The 23,812-nt window shown below is 35.1% G+C and overlaps 1 protein-coding gene and 1 pseudogene across 1 annotated transcript in view; both read right to left on the bottom strand.

The window, feature by feature from the left end:
* ADGB (androglobin) overlaps positions 1 to 23,812 on the bottom strand; it is a 157,414-nt gene that overhangs the window by 7,264 nt on the left and 126,338 nt on the right. Inside the window, exons 28-34 of the mRNA XM_068551083.1 lie at positions 23,418 to 23,602; positions 19,447 to 19,643; positions 16,895 to 17,006; positions 7,585 to 7,757; positions 2,893 to 3,069; positions 2,042 to 2,144; positions 70 to 286 (exon numbers count right to left, since the gene is read on the bottom strand). Coding sequence (XP_068407184.1) covers positions 70 to 286; positions 2,042 to 2,144; positions 2,893 to 3,069; positions 7,585 to 7,757; positions 16,895 to 17,006; positions 19,447 to 19,643; positions 23,418 to 23,602 — 1,164 coding nt within the window. The remainder of the gene's footprint in view (positions 1 to 69; positions 287 to 2,041; positions 2,145 to 2,892; positions 3,070 to 7,584; positions 7,758 to 16,894; positions 17,007 to 19,446; positions 19,644 to 23,417; positions 23,603 to 23,812) is intronic.
* Positions 5,025 to 6,698, bottom strand: LOC137769691 (calcium-independent phospholipase A2-gamma-like; annotated as a pseudogene).

Raw genomic sequence — 23,812 nt, forward strand, 5'->3', positions numbered from 1 at the left:
AACTTAGTATCTTTTCCAGAATTTTTATTTTAAAATATGTGTTTATCCTACCAATAAAGGCAATACTTACTGATATTTTCCTTCCACATGCTCTGCTCACGCTCTTCCTTCACTGCGGGGGATGATCTTCCACTTTCACTGCTTGTTGATTTTGCCAGATCCTTGAAGCCCTTGTTCGTCTGCCACTTCTTCCACAGCATACTCCCTGATAGTATAGTCTCTCTGTTATCTAAACTCATGGAACTCTTTATATCTGACTCTTTTATGGCACTTGAAGATGTTTCTACTAAATATGATATATGCATTACTGAAAAAACTTGCATTCTATGAAATCACATACAAAAATAGCGAGACATAGAGTACGTAAATATGTAAAGTTCAAAAACGGGAAAAATTAATTCATGGTCATAGAGATCAAATAGTTACTTTCAGGAAGGAAAAGGCTGGGAAAGAGAATGAAGAGGACTATTGGGATGTATTAAGGGTTTTTTATCTTGATCTGAATGGTGGCTCCTGAATATACTCACATATGAAAATACATCAAGCTGTACAATTAAGATTTGTGCCTTTTTTGCCTGTATGTTACATGATAAGTTCAGCCTTCTCTGAGCTCTGTTCTCCACTAGGCCTTGTCCTTGACTTGTGATGAATCCCAGTTTTAGCCAAGAATCCTGCCAAACTAGTTTATCAAGAATCCCCCTACTCTTGATATCCAATTAAACTCCTCTTCCTCCACACTTGATATTTAATCAAATTTCTCTTCCCTGACCTTTGATACCTAACCAAATTCCTGTAAGTAATTTTTCATCCACTCCCTGCTAGTTAGTTATAAATCCTCACTTGTTTCTGTTGTTTTCAGAGTTGAGTTCAGTCTCTCCCCTTTTGCAATAGTCATAAATAAAATCTTCTTTGCCATTTTTAACGTGTCCAGTGCAATAAATTTTCTTTTACATACAAATTAGCACAACATTAAAAAATTAATAATAAAATCTAGAGCCTAAAGAACAAGAACTGTATTCTATTCACCTTTATATTCCTAACATTACATTAAACTCTACCAATTAGAGGAGTGAGTACTTTAGGAGTTAGAAATATTTCAAATCCCAACTTGGTCACTTTTTAGATGTATGGCGTAGGAAGAATAAGGTGACCATCTGAGCTTTGGTCTCTAAATCTACAAAATGGAAATAGTAAGGTCTACCTCATAGTTGCTGTAGGTTAAAGTGAGATAATAAACATAAAGTACTTTGAGCAGTGCCCATCCCAGAGCAACAGGATTGGGGTGATATTTATTTTTTATCCTCTTCACATGAAAAGTTAAGGGACATTACTTTTATAACAATTATTGAGTTATACTCCTGAAGATGTAAAAGTGGAAAAGCACGATTTGGGATGTGAATGTCTTCAGCCTCCCTGGACAACTCAGCATGGTGATAGATGGAGGTATAGCCAAGTGTTTGTGGGAAGAGCCCTGGGGTGATGGAGAGCTCTGTCTGCATGCTGCCTCTGTCCCTGGGTAGCTTGTGAATTTAGCAAATTACTCTGGGCCTGGGTCCTTACTGGCAAGTTCGAAATAATATTTGTATCAGTGGGTTGATGTAAGTATTGGATGAAATAATTAGTATTTTATAGTTCCAGGCCCATGGCAAATTGTTCACTGAAAGTAGTTAGCTTTCTTACTTTGATTCTTATTGCTATTGTTTATTGCTATTGTGATTAGAAAGGTGCCAGATTTATAGTTGTGAGCCTGCCTTCAATTTCACATACTGCTACCTTCTAACGAGGCGGCACCCTTATTTCTGGTTTCATCTTTTCTTAAATGGGGAAGATCATATCTACTTGGGGACAAAGTGAACACCTGCTTGGTAAAAAGAAAATGCTTCAGAATCTATTTTCTTACAGAAGTGTCTATAACTTTACAATCCTATAATGAAATAGATTCTGAAATTTTTCTTTTTACCAAGCATGACTTGCTGACTAGCTTTGAAGAGGTGCAAGTAACAGCTCCGTGCTTGGGGCAGCTGGGGCAGGGTTCACTGACCTTCTTCCCCTTCTTTGGTTTGGCTTTCAGACATAGGCACGCACTCAGCATCAGGTGTTTTCTTAATGAACCGGCTGAGATAATGGAGACGCGCCTGGGCAGCCTAAAGGACAGACATTATCAACACACATTACAGGCAATACCATCTCAACAGTACTCAAAAGACACGGGAAAATGTGAATGAATACGGCAGCCTGAACCAGACCAGCTCTTATGAATTACCAAAGAAAAACTCCAATTCTGAACCATCCATGATCTTGACAGTGATTTGTGAGAACTAATGAAGAAGAAGTCCTAAAACTCATACGCTGTGCATGCTAGCTTAGATCCAGGTGCTCCTGAACCTTTTTCATCTGCCTCAATAACCCTGAGTTGGGGACATGAAGCACATATAAATAATAATGTTTCACTATGGCAATGATTCTTATATAAAATATAGAGAGGAGGAATCATGAGGTATGTGTATTCCACAAGGGCAGCACATGATTTTTCTCTATCTAAGGTTGTTCAAAGTACATGAAAGCACATATTAAACATTTTTATGCTTTCTTAGTTGGGAGTGTTAAGGACAGAGAGTGTTAATCCCAGATGATGTGAAAGAACAAGGCGACCTACAGTTTGGGCCATAAGTGGCACCATTATGTGCTTTGCTTTTGGAAGTCATCTGGGTATCTGGATAATAACATTTCACAGTGTGTTCAAATGTGGTCTTAATATTTAGTTAGTTGATGCCGGACAAAATTCCAGATATTTCCTAAAGGAAAGACTATGTTGTTTCACCAATGTGGCTCTTCCTTCAGACCACACCCAGGAATGAAAGGTAAAAGGACAACTTTTCAAACTCAGGTAACCTTGATCGATCTTCCTGGCTCAGTCATCTCCCAGGCCTGCTTCATGGCTTGGATTTCATCTGCTCGTTCTGTATCTTTTTTCACTTCAAAAAAGTCTGCTTCATTGTATTCAGTGACCAACCTCAAAATCCAGTAGGGTTTATTTGGGTCTTCTTGTTGAGGGTGAGCAGTGGATATCTGGCAAAGTAAAGTAAAAACCTTTGGGTCAGATGCTTTCTTCCTTTCAAAAGGATCTAGATTTTACCCTATGACCCATAATTTCACTTAAGTATTTAAGCCAAGAGAAATGAAAACATATATTCACAACAAGACTTGGAAAAGAACATTTATTATAGCCTCATTCATATTAGCCTAAAAAGGGGAAACAATATAAATATCTGTCAACTGATGAATGGATAAGCAAATTGTAGTATGTTCATACATGGACTACTACTTAACATTAAAAAGTAATAAACTATTAATGCATACCACAGTGTGGTTGAATTCCACAGACAGACATTATACAGAAATAAAGAAGCACAAAAGAGTACTTTTGTGTTGAGCACAAAAGAGTACTTCTTGTATGATTCATTTGTATGAAATTCCAGAACAGGCAAAACTTGCTTGGGGGAGAGGTATGGGGATGACAGAATCCACTGCAAAGAGGTTTAAGGGAATTTCTAAGCTTATGGAAACGGTCTATAATCTGAACCTTGACAGAGATGTGGGTTACATGGTGAATTCACTTGTCAAAACTCACTGAATTGTACATTTAAGATTGTTGCATATCACTCTATGCAAATTTCACCTAAAAACTGTAAATAAAAATAATTCTAAATTGCACTTAGGCTCACTCATACCATCTCTTTACAAGAATGAGGGCAGGAATAGTTGATCATTTCCAAGCCTGGATATACTTGATATATATTCATTAGGAAAGTTAACATTTTGCTGTCTTGTAGGATCACTTTCACGGACTTTAGGCTGGGAGCAGATTGACATAGGACTTGAAAATGTCTAGATAAGTGAGGCTCATTGGTAGCAATCTGGTAAGGAGACGAGCTTGAGTCTGATGAGGTTACTAGCACTTTACATAAGACTGAGACAATGTCAATAATCCATATTACAAACGCAGATGGGGAAGTGGAGATTGGGGGGCCACTGAATAAAGTTTTCACGTGTAGTTTGGTTTTAAGGTTATCAAAAAGACCTCCTAGCTTTCTACAATATTCCCTTAATATTCTGATGAAAATTTAAATCTCACAATTGGATATTCTTTTATTTCTTCCTTCTAAAACACAGTACATAAGCTTTTACCATCTTTTATATTGCTTGATAAATGAGTTTTTCAGAAACTTCTCTGGGATCAAGTTTTGATTAGGGAAGGGAACACTATGAAGGACTAAGGGAAGGCCACATGTCTATAAGAATTTATGGATTGAATTTAGCTTATTTGCTTTAAATTTGAATAGTTTTGTTGTTGTTAATGATAGGACTATTTTCTCAGAAAATTCAAATAATTGATTTTATAAACTGGGCTACATCTAGAAAAGTTAACACACAGCATTATCTTGAAGTTTCAAGTGGAAAAAAGTGGTTGACTGGAACTTCACCTATGTTTTTGAGCAAAACAATGTTGAAAGAAACACATTTTGAATAGAAAATTTTATCTGGCTCTTTCATATTTCAAACGTAATTGTAATTTGATAGAGAACGTTCCATTTGTCTGCATTTATTTAGATGATATTACACTAAAAGGCAGTATTTGGATTGTAGAATGTAGCTAGTGAGAACATAAGTAATATAAATTTAAGAAGAAATTAGCTTTTCCATATGAAATAAAATAAAGGATCAAATAAATTCAACATGATTCTGGTGAATAAAGCAAAAATACAAAGTATATTATTATAGTTTTTGGTTTCCTGTTTGGCCTATATGTTAAATTTTCAAACATCAAACAATATAATACCAATAGCTACTAAAACCAACTAGCACAATATTAAGGTTCCTAAAGCTTAGTTCATTTTTAATGTCATAAAAACCCAATTCCCATGTGAATTCTGTAACCAAACATACCTTTTGTGCTTCACAAGATATTCTAAACATTGTCTCTTTCAGGATTCCCTAGAATTCATGAGTATTTGAAAGTTAACTCAAATTGGATCCCACAATTCCTTACTAAATTTGGTGGACCTTCTGAACAGGCTTTCATTTTGGAGAATATGCATACATTCTTCAAAATTTTGAAAAGAACAGAGGTTTTCACACATGTCAGTTTTTAGTTTTATCCAATCATTAGTTTTCTGAAGAACCTTTTTCTTGACAATATTTTTGCAAGTTTTAAATTTTTTTCTTTATTTCTTTCTATGTACTTCAACTCTTTTACCTGCAGCTTATCCAGCTTTTCATTTCAACTTTCATCTAGAGGCAAAGTTTTTACGCATGACAAGATTGAATCTAAAAATAGGTGTCAGGAAGTAATATAATAGATCATCAAGTATCATATGGGTTTCTTCTCTATCTGTAGCACTGCTGATAACTTTAGACAGTTCAAGCTTGTGTATGTCACCGTGTTTCTCACATCACTCTCATGATGTCCAATGTCCTAGGCACTCTAATGGTATGTCTGGCCAAAGACATTTACACTCATGCATTGCTAATGCTGAGGGGTTATTCGGAAGCAAATCTCCATTGTGATGAAGATTGTTTTCCAAATGCACACTTCGCACAGTAGCCTGGAGCAGCAGATATGGCTCTAGTGGCCTTCCACATCTTATACTGACAGCCTCCCAACTGGTAAGAGTTGATTCCAGGAAAATGACCATAGTTTCAGAAAACAAAAGTTGTTGGCACTTTCCCTCTGTTTACCATGGTAATTACTGCAGCTACCTTAGGACTTCAGGGATTTCTTGCTGTTTCTATCATTGGTGTGTATCCCATTCTATCCTTAAGAATATTTCCCCAAGTTTGACTGTCGTAAAATGCAGGGCTCCAACTCATTTTGACTGTTCCAACAATGACATTTTGTGAAAACACATCTCATCCTAATTTTCGATAAAGTTCCTCACATTCATCCAAGGGCATATGAAACAGCCCCAACATGAAACCTAATATGGCACCTGTACTTCCACCACAAATGCAGTCAGAGAGCTGATGAACTGGCTTCTGAGTGAGTTCACCTGATTTCCGCAGTGTCTAAAGAGCAACCACACCCCTTGTTCTTCTATCATCAATTGTGCGAATTAGGATTCCTCTTCCTTTCACTGGATTCATGCAGCCAAATTAAGGCCAGAATTTCTCTAACTGCAGCCTGAAGAATGCCATCCTTAATTTGTCTCAGTCATAATAAATAAGGAATAATTCTTTCCTTGGCAGCCACTCCTTTTCCCTCAGGAAATTCTTGAAGATGAAAAGTCAGTTGTTCAACCCTATTAATGCAGAGCTTTGGCTCAGTTGTTCTTAATGCTTGAATAAATGCCCAGGTTCTGTCATCAATACTCATCCTAGCAATCTTGTCTTGTTGAAGAGATAAATGCTTTTTCTTCTCTCCATTTTTGTCTTTGCTAATAGTCTGCTCAGTTTTTAACTGCCTCTTCCTGTTCTTTGGACTGAATCATACTTTAATTTGGGAATGTATCCACCAATTTAACCACCTACACTAAAGTTTGTACACCTTCAGTGGGATGAGAAAGAGAGTTAGCTGTACTTTGTTTAGTAGAAACTAGAAGAACCTCATTTGTCCTCTTCTTCCTTCCTCTGACCTGTATCTGGTACAGCTTGTACTCTTTTGTCTGGACTATTGCAGTGCTTTCTGATGGTTTTCCCATCTCTAATCTTTTCCCCTTTAATTTCATACCCTTAAAAGTCACCAAGGTATCTGAAATGTAAATCTGATCATGTCAGTACACTTCTTAAAGTCAGTACACTTCTTAAAGTCCCATCTCCCAGCCCTGTGTAGCCTAAGCTGTGATCACAAATGATAGGAAGATTTTGTCCTCACAGGTAATTTGTTTTGAGTTCAGTGTTTTTAAATAACTTGAATTTGAGTATCTTTAGGACTCGGCTTGCACTCCTCAAACTTGCCACCCACATACTCTTCCTTACCCTTAATCATTGGGATTACCTACCTGGTCCTGAAAATATTTGGAATCAGGACCCCTGGCTTGCAGATAGAGTCCCAGCTTTCTAACCAGGCTTTCTAAAAGGCTCCCCTCCACCTGACCCTTACTTACCCTTCCAGCCTCATACCCCATAACTTAGTGGTTCAAAAACCAAATTGTGTTGGATTTTTGCCTCTGAATGTCTTTGCTCACTGATTCAGTTCAGGACTCCTCTAGGCAGAGGCTGAAATAGGTACCTATCCTTTCTACCACTGTGCATACCATATCTAACATTACAACTCTCTCTTTGCCTTCAGTCTCCTCCATTAGACTGTGAGTTCCTTGAAGGTAGGGACTGTATAATATTAATATTAGAAAGCCAAGTCTCCAAAACAGTGTCTTACATATTAAAAGCTCAATTAACGCTTTTTGACACTAAACTAAGGAAGACTGCTTACAGAAGGTGCCCAAGGAATGTCTTTAAGGTATCTAGATGATTGCTGCAAACAGGGAGATGGAATTTTTCAGGTTTTCCTCAAAAGATATGGGAAAATAGGGACCCAATGAACCTAAATTTATTAAATGACTCCAATAAAAAAAGCATCACACCCACCTGAGGCTCAAAGCGAGGCGCTTGTTTTTCTTTGGCTATCTTTTCTTTCTCAGAAGACTTTTCTTTGCCTTTCCTTGTTGTTTTGGAAGTTCCTAAAGATTTTTGTCCCTCACTAATAGTGTGGGAATCTGGACTTCCTAAGGTAATTAATTCCTCATGTTTCTCTCCATGTGCTAGAAAAACAAAAAAAGGAAACCAGTGAGTCATGATATAATAATAAAGTCATGTCATGTAGGAAAAAGGGAAGAAGTCGGAAAAATGGTTAGTCTAAGGCATTTGGATTTTTTTTTTCTTTATTTAAACAAGCAGGTAAGCAAACAAGCAGACAGATCTTTTATAAAGATCTGTGTGACTCCCTTTTATACAATTGAGAAATAATTCACATACTATAAACTTCCCATTGAAATGTATAAATCATGGTTTTGGTTTATTCATAAGGTTATATAATGATCATTACTATCTAATTTGTTTCTGATCTGGATGCTCTCAGTTCATTTTCTTGCCTAATTGCCTTGGCTAGTATCTCCAGTACAATATTGAATTGATTTATCTCTGCTTTAATATTTATTATTCCCTTCTTTCTGCCTGCTTTGGGTTTACTTTTTTTCTTTCTTTTCCAGTTTTCTAGTTTTTTAAGGTGGAATATTAAGTTATTGATTTGAGATCTTTGTTCATTTTAAATGTAAGCATTTATAGCTATAAATTTCCCTCTTAGTACTGCTTTCATTGCATCTCATAAGTTTTGGTATGTTGTTAATTGTTTTTCATTCATCTCTAAGTATTTTAAAATTTCCCTTATGGTGCATTTTATTTCTTCATGTGGATACAAGTTACTGCATAGTGTCCTTTGATTTCAGCCTGAACGATTTCCTTCAGTATTTCTCATAGGGCAAGTTTGTCGGTGACAAAGTTTTTCAGTTTTTGTTTTTCTGGGAATGAGGCTTTGAAAGAGATACAGTTCCATTTTCCTGTACCAGGAATACAGGCTGTTAGTTTTCAAGGTTACTGCTGAGCTGGAGACCAGGGGATGGGACTGGGGCAAGTAAAAATGTCATAAAGGTTACTGTTCTTAAAGAGATATGGCTGTTTTTCTTGAATAAAGCCTTTGCTAATTTCCAGAATTCTGAAAAGTTGATTCTGATCATTTCTGCCAGTTTTTTCATTGTTTTTATGGAGGAGTAAATTTTTGGAGTCCTTTTTCCTGCTATTTCCATTGATGTCCTCCTGGATTTCTTTTCTTATTTGAAGCTTCTGAGTTATCTCTGCATGCTGTTTGTCTGGGGCAGAGTCCTGAGAGAATGGAGAACTCACGTAGGCCAGGTCTCTCACAGCCGCCTGGAGACCTTGTCACAAGAGCATGAAATATCAAAAAGCTCTGCAGAGTACGTGAGATTCCATACTAAACAGCTCAGCTCTTGCGTGTGATGAGGAGGCAAAGAAAAAAGTGGACCGATTGAACTTGTGAGCAGAAAAGTGAAAATAATGAGACCACTTAATGAAAATAAGGTTACTTAAATGAGAGTAAGAATGAAGCACAAGGGTAGAAATCATGAGCCATAGAAACCGAATCAAGAGGAAAAAAAAAGAACAAAAGAAGACAAAGATTTTTACAGGAAGCCACACAGTAAAATCACCTTTTATCAGAAACCCAGGATAGAATGTAGAGAGGCTGCAAAGGACATATTTTCTCTTTGGTTCTTTGATATCCTTTGTTAACCAAAAACTTTGAGGTTGAAGAAACACTATTTGCACAGAAATGGAAGCCCATGTATTTCAGCACCGCTTCCCTGCAGAGGCTCCTCATGCTGTCTCTGCTGTATAGAGATGGTGCAGTACCAGCTCTTCATCTTTAGCCCAATATGAGGTAACTGGGCTTCGACCAGTCTCAGTGGCCACAGCTACCACCTCACTTAAATCCAGGTCCCAGAGGTCTCAATGCCAGCAAAATCAGGAGTTAACTACATTTTAGAGATCTATCTGTGGCCAGTGCTACATAATAGTACCTCATAAAAACTGGAGTAGAAGAATTCATTCTTTTTATCTTGTGCAGCCAGACAACTCTGTTACCAGTTATGCTATGCTTACTGTAAAGCAGCAATTCACAAATTTGATGAATGTATGAATCACCTAGGGAGTCTGGAAAATGTAGGTCTTGAAGCCCAAACCCCAGAGAGTCCAACCTCTTAGAGTTTGATATGGGGCCCAGGAATGTACAGCTTTAAAAACTCTCTCAAGTGGTTCTGATTCATACTTTGAGAAACACTGCTTTAAGAAATGTATACAGTTTTCCCTTTCCTTGGAAGCAAATGTTGCAAAGGGATGGGCGGAAGGGAAGAATACCAGTGAGTTAGAGTTCAGTGAAGCTGAAGGTTCCTTTACAAGAGTGGTTTTCACACTTTAGCCTGTGTCAGAACCACCTGAAGGGCTTGTTAAGAAACAGATTTCTGGACCCCACCCCCCAAAGTTTCTGATTTGGAAGGTATGAGGCGGAGCCCCCAAATTTGCTTTCTAACAAGTATCCAGATAGTTCTGAGGCTGCTGGTCCAAGGACTGCACTTAGAGAAACACGGGTTTACATTTAGGAGGGTATAATTACCTTTTCCCAATATGAAGGATTTCGCTTTATGTTCTATTAATTTTTTTCTAACAAATACCCAAGTATTGGGAGAGCAAATGATATTTGTTGAATCCCTACGATGTTTCTTTCTCTTTTAATTCTCAAAGAATCCCAGCAGGGTAGGTTCAGAGAGTTTATGTAATTTACTCAGGCTCTCCCAACTGATAAGTTGAATCAGCATTCAAATAACAGTTCAAAGGACATGTCAGTCCCTTTCAAAATCGGAGTCTTGTAAGTCACCCCATCAGCAAAGTAAAACAGTAATTGCGAAGAATCCAGATCTTATTTCACTTGGTCTCGGTTATCGGCTGCTTTCAAAGTGGGGACAGAGCATCCTGCACAACCGCAAGCACCATGATTTTACAAGGGGGCAACTTGCCTCTCTGCCAACAACCCCAGCCTGCTGAGAAGTGTGGTGCTAGGGAAAATCCTTTGGTCAAATAATCAAATGACTTAGAAGTGAATCCGGATCAGCCACTGGAGGTTAACTTTGGCAGGTTTATTGTATTCATTAAGCTTAAGTGAAACCTAAGACTGTGCCACAGGCTTTAAAAAAAATCAATAAAAAACATTTAAAATAGGATCTTACCTAGTATCATACACCCCAGGTTTTTAAGATGTTAACAAATGTCAGATGAAATGGAATCTCAAGCTGCTCCATTAGGTATTTCTGGTGCTTTCTTTTTCTCACTACCCATAATTCTTAGTGTTTGAGTCATACATTTAGGCACATTTGATTCCACTCCAATTAACATATTCTAATATTCAAGTTTACATACGTGAACATTTACTACAGTGTGAAGCACACAGCAGGTGCATACCATCCTCTTTCTTTACATTATTAATATATAGAATAAAATAATTTCCATATTATTTAATGGCTTACAATATGGTAACCTTTTCTCCCAGGAATTACAAGTTCAACAAGGGTGAGAATATCATTACATACTTCATTTTAAATTCCTAATTTCACCTAGTATAGGGCTGAACTCATAGTATGTATTCATTTTCAGATTGCCTAAGTTTAATATGTAAAGCTTTATAGGGAACCTGTATGTGTTGGGAGCATATATGTCAGTAAGATGCAAGAATAAATATCCTAGTAGGTCAAAATTGTGAAAAATGTGACCCCGCTTTGCATATTCATGTAATTAGAAGAATTACAGAAATGTAATTTTGATTTTATGATTAAAATTCAGTGCTTAGATTTATATATCCAGAAACTAAAACTGGTTGGGATTTGAACATTAATATAATTTCTCAACTAGAAAACTTGTTTAGAACAAAGTATACATTTACCAAGTACAATCACACTTGGTAAATATAAACAGAAACACCATGTATATATGAATATATAAATATATATAGTATCTACAATGCTTGGTTTCTTCAAATACTCTGAACTGGATACACCATGCATGTATTGTGCCTAAGAAAAACCAATAATATAATATTTATTAGAGTTCAGGAAATAATGTTATAATCCTGCTAATAAAATTAGCAGTGGGACTTGAAACCTTTTTTTGAGAATGATAAAGTTTGCGTTTAATGCGAATAGATTAGAACTTCAAATATGCAGGCCAGCAATATAAACAAAAGGACTTCAAAATAACAAGACCGCTAATTATGTATAAAGGCAGATGATATCACTAAGTATTACCTGCTCAAGATTCTCCATTTTCTATTTTCTTAAGTGAAAGTAAGCAATTTTTACTAAAACTTAAGTATTGAAATATACTAAAGGTGGCACTGTTGCTTCATGTTAACCAGAGGCCAAACTTCCTAAAATTTTATAATAGAAATGTCCTAGGTTGTACATAGCCATGTTTCAGGCCTTATATTTTATCATGAGTTATAAAGATGTAAAATTTTGAAAAAAATTAAATTATATATTTTAAAAAAATTATATATTTTATTTCTCATATAAATTAAACATTGAGTTTAAATCAGTAAATAGGGCAACATTTCCATTTAATTTACATAAAATTTTAAATTAGGTCACCAATGTACAAATGAAAAAAACACTTGACCAATTTATGTTTGATATATTTATAATTGAAAAGCTAAGTGAACAATTTTAAGACATTAAGAACTTAATTTCTCTAAAATATATCACATTCTTAAGGTTAAAGTTTGTAGGTTGAGTTGTAAATATAATTGACAAGTGGAAGTGGGCATATTGATATGTTTTAATTTAAACAAATTGGCTAACTAAAAAAACACATTTATAAACATGAAATTAGAGAATGATTATTCTGAATTCAAAAGCCACTTAACTTTCAAAAAGATTGAAACATATTCTTTCAAACAGATAATTTTCCTGGTTCATTTTAAATACAATTCAATCCTGAATTTCTTTGCTACTTTCAGCAAAAAATGTATTAGGTGACACAAGGTGTCATTTAATTTTAGCAGCTGATCATTCACACATAAACTTGTCAAATGTGATGTCAAAAAAGAAGACATATAATTATTCCTAAAGACTTATTTTCTAGTTGGAATACACAATAATGATAAAGCCATTTTTTGAAGTGCTACTAGGTTCTAGGAACTTTATATATATTATCTTGAATCTTCCAAACAACTTTGAAATAGAGGAGTTATTATATAATATAGGAGTTATTCTAATTTTGCAGGTGATAACCCAGTTTCAGGTAGTGGAATGTACAGTAGTTTAGCCACTCTACTGTATTTCTCCATTTAATGTTAACTTCCTTTTAAAAACTTAATTCATATTATTAATTTTGTACCATAATCAAGATCTACATTTTACATTATTCTAGTTCATAGATTATACTACTGTGTTCAGTTACTGAAAATCCACCTGTGTCGGACAATTTGAACTTGAGAAACATACATTACATTCCCAGGACTTATTTATCGTATAACTGGAAGTTTGTGCCTTTTGAGCACTCTTACTCATTTTCTATGTCCCCCAGCCACCTCTCTGGCAACCACCAATCTGTTCAATGTTTCTATGAGTTCCATTATTTCAGATTCCACATGTAAGTGAGATCATACAGCATTTGTCTTCTCTGTCTGACTTATTTTCGCTTATCATAATGTCCTCAAGCTTCATTCATGTTGTTGCGAAAGACAGGTTTTTCTTCTTTTTATGGCTGAATAATATTCCATTGTGCATATTTACCACAATTTCTTTACCCATTCATCAATCAATGGACACTTAGGCTGTTTGCATGTCTTGGCTATTGTAAATAATGCTGCAATGAACATGTAGGTGCAGCTATCTCTTGGAGATAATGTTTTCATTTCCTTAGGATATATACCCAGAAGTGGATTTGCTAGATCATATGGCAGTTATATTTTTAATTTTTTGAGGAAACTTCATCCTCCATCCATAATGGCTGCACCAATATACATTTCGACTAGCAGTGTACAAAGCGTTCCCCCTTCTCCATATTCTTGCCAATACCTGCTACCTCTTATCTTTTTGATAATAGCCATCCTAACAAATGTGAGGTAAAATCTCATTGTGGTTCTGAATTACATTTCCCTGATGATTAGTGATGTTGAGCATCTTTTCGTTTGTCTGTTGGCCATCCGTATGTATTCCTTGGAAAAATGTCTATTCAGGTCCTCTGCCCATTTTTTAATTGGATTGTTTCTTTTTTTGATATTGAGTTGTATGAATTCTTTATATATATTGGATATTAACCTTTTATCAGATATATGGTTTGCAAATATTTTCTCCCATTCCATAACTTGCTTTTAATTTTATTGATGGTTTCCTTTGCTGTGCAGAAGCTTTTTAGTTTGATATAGTCCTACTTGTTTATTTTTGCTTTTGTTGCTTATACTTTCGGTATCAATACCAAAAAATCATCGTTAAGACTGATGTCAAGGATTTTATCCCCCATGTTTTCTTCTAGTTTGTAGTCATATACAAATTTTAGGATTTTACTTTTTCTGTGAAAAATGCCACTGTAATTTTGATAGAGACGGCATTGAATGTACACATGGCTGTGGGTAGTACAAACATTAAAAAAATATATTGGATTAGAAGCCAGACCTTCAGGCAGTAGCTTTTAAAGCATGCAAATAGACCTTTCAGGGAAAGACTGGGAGATGGGCAGTTCTGTCTGCTGTCTCTGCACTGAGCCCTGGAGGCCAGAGCATCCATGGAAGCCTACTAAGAACTATTTGCTATAGTCTTACGGGTCTTGTGCACAAAACCCCATTGGCCTTTAGAGCTAGGTGTTTTGGGTGCCAGTCACTCACGTGGAAACTTTAATAGCTGGGGCACTAGACGTTCAGCCCAAACTCTTTGCTTTGGGTGTTGTGAGTTCCCTTCCAATTGTATCTCACTGTGCTGGGTGTGGGGTTTATGGCGAGAGTATATCTCAACCTTTACGATACGTTTTGGTGTGAGTTTTTCCATTTGCCTGATGTGTAGGAGGTAATCAGCTGTGTATCTGTTTCTGTGGGAGGAGGTAAATTCAGGAGCATCCTATGTCACCACCTTAAACCAGAATTCAGTTTTCAACTCTTTTGTGTAAATACTAAAGAACACAGTTACTGGTTACATAGTGTCAATGAAAAATTAATTAGTCGATCTAAGAAAGAAATGGAAAAGTTTTTCGAGTCAAATTGAGGATTATAACCCAGGAACGGCATTTCAGAAAGCTCTGAGAACTTTTCCACCCATTAGAAGTCAAGGCAGGGCTTCCCTGGTGGCGCAGTGGTTGAGAATCTGCCTGCCAATGCAGGGCACACGGGTTCGAGCCCTGGTCTGGGAAGATCCCACATGCCGCGGAGCAACTGGGCCCGTGAGCCACAATTACTGAGCCTGCGCGTCTGGAGGCTGTGCCCCGCAACAAGGGAGGCCGCGATAGTGAGAGGCCCGTGCACCGCGATGAAGAGTGGCCCCCGCTTGCTGCAACTAGAGAAAGCCCTCGCACAGAAACGAAGACCCGACACAGCCATAAATAAATGAATAAATAAATTTAAAAAAAAAAAAAAAGAAGAAGTCAAGGCATGGTTATATAAGGTTTTTGAGACAGAGGGCTGTACATTAAATGACAAATTATTGACAGTTTACACAATCCAGATCTAAGCGTCATCTTGGCCCCTTAAAACATCAAGAAGGAATGTTATCCTTTAGGAATTGTCTTGTTGATGCCAGGAGAACGTTGCTTTTTATGATTGAGCAGGTATTTCTGCTGATGGGGGAGGTTTGGTAGATGCATAATGCAGATACACAATGCACAGTAGAGGGGAGAGAGGAGACCAAAGGGCAGAGAACATTTTTTATGTTCACATTTTTCTTGTCATGCCATACAATGTGAATTTTATTTCACAACAGTAAATGCATTTTTAGTTTCATAAGAAACCATGCACCTCAGTGTTCACTGCAGCACTATTTACAATAGCCAGGACATGGAAGCAACTTAAATGTCCATTGACAGATGAATGGTTAAAGAAGATGTGGCACATATATACAATGGAATATTACTCAACCATAAAAAAGAATGAAATAATGCCATTTGCAGTGACATGGATGAACCTAGATATTGTCATACTGAGTGAAGTAGGTCAAACAAAGACAAATATCATATGATATCGCTTATATGTGGAATCTAAAAAAATGATACAAATGAACCTATTTGCAAAACAGAAATAGAGTCACAGATATAGAAAACAAACTTATGGTTACCAAAGGGGAAAGGGGGTGGGGGTGGGGTAAATTGGGGGTTTGGGATTAACATATACACACTAGTATAGATAAAACAGATCATCAACAAGGACCTACCTACTGGATAGCACAGGGAGCTCTACTCAAAACTCTGTAATGACCTATATGGGAATAGAATCTAAAAAAGAGTGGATATATGTATATGTATAACTGATTCACTTTGCTGTACAGCAGAAACTAACACAACATTGTAAATCAACTATACTCCAATAAAAATTAATTAAAAGAAAAGAAACCTTGAAACTTGTCTTCCAACTTGGCTGTACCATTTTGTATTCCCACTATCAATGTATGAGAATTCCTGTTGCTCTGTATCCTCACCAGCTTTTGGTGTTGTAGTATGCTCTTTTGTATTGTATAGTTTTATTTTAAAAATAATGTACATATGTTAATTTTTATGATTAGGCAATCTTGCTTCAAATTTGAAAAGAATACACATTGAAAATACTCATTCCTTCAGATTTAATTATTATACTGCATAATGTGATATAGTGCTTAGGAGTAGAGGCTATTTCAGAATTTTTTTTTTAGTCTAAAGCATCAAACTATCATTTCCTTCTCAGGAATATTAAGAGTAGTTTACATTTTAAAAAGTAAACCTGTATCTTCTTTCAGTAGGAGATTCTCCTTCTTTTAAATATTTTTAAAAACTTATCTTTAAAGTTATACTTTCCCAAAAACTTGGACAAACATAATTTTATAACTAGAAAAGTTTCCTGTACCTTTGTTAGATAATCATCTAGTAATTTTTACTAACTGGACAAACTTTGTTTAAACTAGGCCTAAACAATCATATATTTTTGGTTTTTATAAACCAAACAGCAAGATTTTGAAACATGTAATCAATTAACAGAACAGGAAATGCCACTGGATTAAAGTACAAATTGTAAGCAATAAGGTTTTAATAATTACATGATAGGTTTATTGTTAAATATTTCTAGAAGATATAAAACACATGAATAACATTTAGGGTGACATACCTTTGTTATCATTTTTCTCTAAGTCTTTTAGTGCTTGAACAAACGTCTGTTGACTTTCAGTGAGAGGCCAACTGTTATACAACACCAAACACTGTATAATATACTTGTATACCTAGGAAATAAAATGCAATAAACAATTAACAATAAAAATAAACATAGGATTTTAGGCACATAATAAATGAATATTTTTCTGGATCATATAATAATACTTTAATTAGATACTGTCAGATGTTCTCCAAAATTCTATAATACCACAGTCTATAAAAGTTTATCCTCACAACCCCACGAATACTTACCATCATATATTCTAGTATTTATAACTTTTGCATTCATGTTTATAAATGAAATTTACTTATTTTACTTTTGCTACTTATCAGTCTTGGAATCAGAATTACATTAATCTCTTAAAAAAGATTGGAAGGTTTGTATTTTTTTTCTGTTTTCTAGAACAATTTACTCTTCAAAAGTCTGTTAGATCTATCCTGTAAAGCAGTTAGGCCTATAGCTTTTGGGGAAGGTAAGACTTTGATTATCATTTCAGTTTTATTATTCTTATTTATTCTTATTTTATATTTTCTTTTTTTTAGTGGAGCAGCTATGCCATTCCTCCCCCTACTCCACGAATTTTACATTTGAAACAATTTTTGTCAGTTTTAAATTGCTAGTATAGAGCTGTATATAATACTTAAAATTTTTTTAAAACCTGTTGTTTGCATTTATACCTCTATCCTAATTTTTTGTTCTGTATTTGATTTATTTATATTTTCTTTCTTTTTTTCTTACTTGATTAGTCTTACAAGAAGCATGTTTACTTTATTAATCTTAAGAAAGCATAGGTTTTATTAATTTTCCTAAATTTTATTCCCCATTTCATTAATTTCTACTCTCATTTTTATTAAAACTTTTTCTTCTTTGAGTTATTCTTTTACTCTTCTTCTAACTTTTTGTTTTAATAGCTTAGTTCATTTGTTTAATCATTCATACTTTCTGATGAAATTAATTTGAAAGTCGACATTCCACTGAATGCTACTTTAGATGTGGCTTACAAATATTGATTTGTAGTTTTTTATTTCTATGGAGTCCTTTGTATTTAATAGTTTCATTTTTTTTTTTAAAGGATATTTATTTTACTTTTTTTTTAAAAGGAATTCCTTTATTTTTATTATTTATTTATTTATTTATTTATTTTTGGCTGTGTTGGGTCTTCGTTTCTGTGCGAGGGCTTTCTCCAGTTGCGGCGAGCGGGGGCCACTCTTCATCGCGGTGCGCGGGCCTCTCACTATCGCGGCCTCTCTTGTTGCGGAGCACAGGCTCCAGACGCGCAGGCTCAGTAGTTGTGGCTCACGGGCCTAGTTGCTCCGCGGCCTGTGGGATCTTCCCAGACCAGGGCTCGAACCCGTGTCCCCTGCATTGGCAGGCAGACTCTCAACCACTGCGCCACCAGGGAAGCCCAATAGTTTCATTTTTTAATGATTTTTTTTAAACTAAGGAATTATTTAGTATATTTCACTGTGTTTTCATATTTATGGGATTTTAAGCAGTTAATTACTAATTACTATTGCATTACGTTGAGATAACATTTCCACAGTATAGTTTGGTTTTTATTGAGGCTTCCTGTGTGTTCTATGAAAAAGTATATTCTCTTTTATTAGGTGGAGTGTTCTATATAGATATCTAAAAGATTAAGCTTATACTTAATATTTCAAATCCTAGTGATCAAATATATTTTGTTTTTCAGCTTGATCTACTTGTTTCTGAAAGATATGTGTTAAAATATTCAACTCAATTGTTAACTTGTTTTTCTCTGCAGCTCTAATAGTTTTGCTTTTTATTTATTGAGTCTAGGCAGTGAGGTGCCTATATGTCAGTTATGGTCATACTGCTTTATTTTTCCTTTTATTTTTATATAATATCCCCCATGAATCCTATGTACTGAGATATTAAAATATCATCACAGCTCTCTTTTGGTTGAAGTTTAAACTTTCTGTGCTATTTTGTTTAAAAGTGTCACCTTTAGACTACTTACAGTTGGATCTTATTTTTTATCTAACCTTAAAATTTTATCCTTCTAATTGATTAATAATCCATTTGCATTTATTTTAATTACTGCCATATTAGGATTTATTTTTGGCATTTTGTTTTTATTTCTTTTAATTAGTTAATTTATTTTCTTGGTTTTCAATGGATAAATCATGTTTTCTTTTGCTGCCTTAAATTATATGCATTGTCCTTTATTTCTTCAACTTAAGGCACATGCAAATATGTTTTTCTTAATATATGACCTTTTTCAAAGTCACATAACGACTAACTCATATGTAATGTAAGATAATAACATCTACATTATAGGGTTAGTGTAAAAATTCAATTTGTCACATATTTTAAAATCTTGGCACAGAGAAAATTTTCAATAATTCTTCAATTTTGGTTATACACTAGTGGCACTACATATAAAAAGTATTATACATTAACAATTTTTAGGAAAATAATTGTTGCGATTTACGTTAAATTTTTATGAGCAGTACCATTAAATAATTCTTTTAAATGTAAATTACCTGCTGTGGTGTGCTAGCATTTTCTTCTATAGCGGGTACAGAGATAGTGTCCTCATCCAAAATAGGCTGGCCAGTGTCTACTATTGCACTTCCAGGTCTTTTATAGGATTTCTGACCTCCTGTGGCAGATTTCTTCTTAACGTAAAATTCTTGCTCTTTCTTGAATGAAGCATGAGTTGAAAGAATTTGCTTGCTAGCTGAACATGAGAAATATTAGGATTAAATTAAGATATGTGGAATGCGTAGTTATTACTGACTGTGTTATTTAGTTATATCCTTATAAAACACTCAAAGGGACAGGTCAATTTGTTTTGTTTTAATGAGATAAAAACCAACATCACTGGCTTCTTGGAAATATTCTGGTCTTAAAGAAACTTACTGTAATGGTATATGACTTGCATAGAGCAATGCATATTCTGAGCAACCACTGATTGATAAAAGATTATACAACAATTCAACAATTTCTCATTCATTCTGTGCCGCTCGAATGACAATAAACTAATACCACACACTCTGACTTCTTCAGCGTTTAATATTATGTGTGTGTATGTTACTGTAATTTTTAATTTTTACATTCATTATTTCTTAATTAACAGATAGTATAAGTGCCATTGGAAGGGATACAAATAGATATGTTCTGGATGATATGAGCTGTATTCTCTACAGCTAGATATGAGCTGTATAATTGAATTAATTTAATGAATTAATGAGCTGTATAATTTGCATTAATTCATCAAACATGTATTGAGGAAACATAAGTGAAACACACAGGGAAATTCAGATTCCAACCATGACAGAATAATGGGCATTGGATTTATTTTTATACCATAAAAATGATAAATTTGGACAAAATGCTTAAAACAACTGCTTTGGTGGGATGGGGAGGGTGGGAGGGAGGGAGATGCAAGAGGGAAGAGAAATGGGAACATATTGTGTATGTGTAACTGATTCACTTTGTTATGAAGCGGAAGTTAACACACCATTGTAAGGCAATTATACTTCAATAAAGATGTTTAAAAACAAAAAAACAAAAAAACAAAAAAACAACTGCTTTAAGCCGGAGGACAATAGACAGCCCAGGACTGTGATCCTTGAGAGAAGGGCAACATTCAGGATGATCTCTCCACTTCCCCACATTTCTGCCCGTGAGGATCTTCTCACCCATGGCACAGGGAAATAGAGTTCAAACAGTGAACAGCTGTGTTGTCAGATTTAGGAAGCAAAGACTGGAATTTGAGGCTCCTGAGACAATTAGAATTTGTGAGGCAGGGTACCAGAAAGCAGGCATCTGAGCAGCAAAGGAACTCACAAATATGCATAGGGGTCTACTTGAGTCTTTAGCTGAATTTTAAACTTTGTTTGTACAAATACCTAATGATGCCTGGTAGACATTACTGGAAGATTGTGAGCTTAATGGAGATTCTGAAGGTTGCAGTGTTGAGAGACATTGGAGTTCTGCCAAAATGAAGAAAATTTAATGAAAACACAGAGCATTCAGCTGAAACTCAAGAAAGGCTATCCTTTAGAGCTACCCTAGCCCTGGAGTAATGGAAACTCTAGACCTGACTTAAGAAAGCTTAGAACAAAGTTTTGATAGAATTAAGCTAAACTGTCAATCAATTGTCTGCGAGAACAAAATTCAACACTCTTTTGATGAAGACAGCATAATCTAGAGTCTTGGTAACGTAGCAGATACAATGGACAGTGCACAATGTAACCAACAGAAAAAAGTCAATAGAAATACCCTTAGAGCTGACACAGATGTTGGACTTAGCAAACAAGGACTTTAAAATAGTGATTAAAAATGTGTTTAAGGATTTAAGGGAAAAGGTTGACATAATGAAAGAACAAATGGTGAATATTAACAGAGAAATGAACTATATAAAAAATAAAAAGAAATTCTAGAGCTGACTATAACTGAAATGAGACATTCCTGGATGGACTTAAACATTGTCAAATTTAGAAGAAAACATTAGTAAACTTGAAAATAAGCAATAGAGATGATCTCCATGGAAGCAAAGAATAAAGAAAAAAAACTGAACAGAGGCTAAGTGACCCATGGTACAATATTGTAGTGGGTGGAATAGTGACCCCACCCCCCAAAGAGCTATGTCCACCTAGAACCTCAGTATGTAACCTCATTTGACAAAAGGGTGTTTGCAGCTATAATTAAGGTAAGGATTCCACCATGAGATCAACCTGGATTAAAGAGGACCCTAAATCCTATGATGAGCATCCTTAAAAGAGAAAAGAAGAAGACACAGATACACAGAATAAAAGTCATGTGAAGACAGGGGCAGACATTGGTAGAGATATGCTCTCACAAGCCAAGAAATGCCAGGAGCCAACAACGGTTAGAAGAGGCAAGGAAGGATTCTCTCGTAGAGGCTTTGATGGAGATGTGGCTCTGATAACACCTTGATTTTGGACTTCTGCCTTCCAGAACCGTGAGAGAATATATCTTTGTTGTTTCAAGCCACCCAGTGTGTGGTAAATTGCTACAGCAGCCCTAGTAAATGAATATAGCTATCAAATGATAAAATTTATGTCTATTCTTAGTCCTAAATGGAGCTCCTATAGAAATAAAATACTTAGGTATAGATTTACTAAACTATCTGTAAAATCTGTACATTGAAGGTTTAAAACATCGTTGAGAGAAATTAAAGCTATACTGTGTTCATGGACCAGAAAACTCAGTTTTGTTAAGATGCCGATGTTCCCCAAGTTTAACACAATTCCAGTTAAAATCTAAAGCAATAAACTGTGTGGTCTACCCATACAATGGACTAATACTCAGCAATATAAAAAGGAATGGAGTAGCAACAACATGGAAGTATCTTAAAAACATTATGCTGAGCAAAAGATACCAGTGCCAAAAGAGGATTTACAGTTTTCCAATTTCATGAAGTTCTAGAAGAGACAAAACTAGTTTATTGTTATGGAAATGTGAACAGTGGTTGCCTCTTTGGGGATTGGGAAATTGAATGGAAATAGATTGAGGGATTTTTTTCTGGGTAATAGAAATGTTCTATATCTTGTTAAGAGTATGAGTCACACTGGTACATTGCACTTATCAAAACTCATCAACTTAGGTTTGCACTTCTTCCTATATGTAAATTACCCTCCAATAAAAAATTAAAAATGAATGACACAAAGTCCCTATCCTTGTGAATTCCTTCATTACTTCCTTCAGACATTTAGTTATTCATTCATAACCCGGTATCAAAAATATTGGAAACAAATATGAAAAAGGAAAATCATTTTTCTTAATATACGATAATCTACACGTAAATTAGGAGAAAAACAACTAATTCCAATAGAAAATGAGCAAAACACTCAAAACATTTTTCAAAGAGGGAAATATTAAAGGAGGATATATAAGATATATAAAAATATGCTTAAACCTCATTAATGATAAGTGAAATATAAATAAATCTTTTTAGCATTAAAATTGAAATGAAGAAATATGAAAAACCAAGAAATGTGATAATTTACTGTCATTCAGGGGAGTATGGACAAAAGAAGGTAAATTTACACAAACTCAATGGAGGGCAATTTGACAAAATATACCTAAATCACTACTGCATGTACCCAATGACCCAATAGTTCTACTTCTAAGCATTTATCTAATATATGCATATACATGTTCAGAAGATTATATACTCAGATTTGTTTTAAAAAATTCAGCACTGTTTATATAAACTAATGATTATAATGATCACAAATCACTATCAGTAGGAGACTTGTTACATTAATTATATCATCAATAAATTTGAGCCTTATACAACTAAATGAAACAAAATATTTTACTATTATTAATCCATAGTACTTCCTCAAGCCCTCAATTGCTTAGATTGCAAATTTTGTGGGAAATTACAAATTTTATATTAACCCTACAGCATGAGTACTGGTATATGATATTATGCCTGAAAATTATATAAGATATGTGAAATTCTAAAAGCCACACTTACACTGGGAGCTCAAGGCTTTCTCATTCCCCAAGAGGTTAATTGCTGGAATTATAACTTGGCCCTTCCCGGTGGAGCTCGCGATAACGTCTTCACTTTCTAGGATCTGTAGCTTGATGAATGCATCCGGTTTGGACGTGCGTACCTGTATTGTAACAGGATGTGGTAATGCAACTTTAACTGAATACCTATAAAGAAAAACATTCACCTTTATAAACAAGTATGCTGGTCTTTCCTTCCAATAGCTAAAAGAAACTGTCTCATTTGCTGATATGATACTCTACAAGTAAAACCACTTTATAAAGTCAGTTAAAATCCTGGAAATATTAGTGCTATTATAGACTTTGGCAAAAGATCCCAGTATGCTGTGGTAAAATGAAGTTAAATATAGGATGTTT

This window comes from Eschrichtius robustus, chromosome 9, assembly GCF_028021215.1.
Source record: "Eschrichtius robustus isolate mEscRob2 chromosome 9, mEscRob2.pri, whole genome shotgun sequence".
Lineage (NCBI taxonomy): Eukaryota > Metazoa > Chordata > Mammalia > Artiodactyla > Eschrichtiidae > Eschrichtius > Eschrichtius robustus.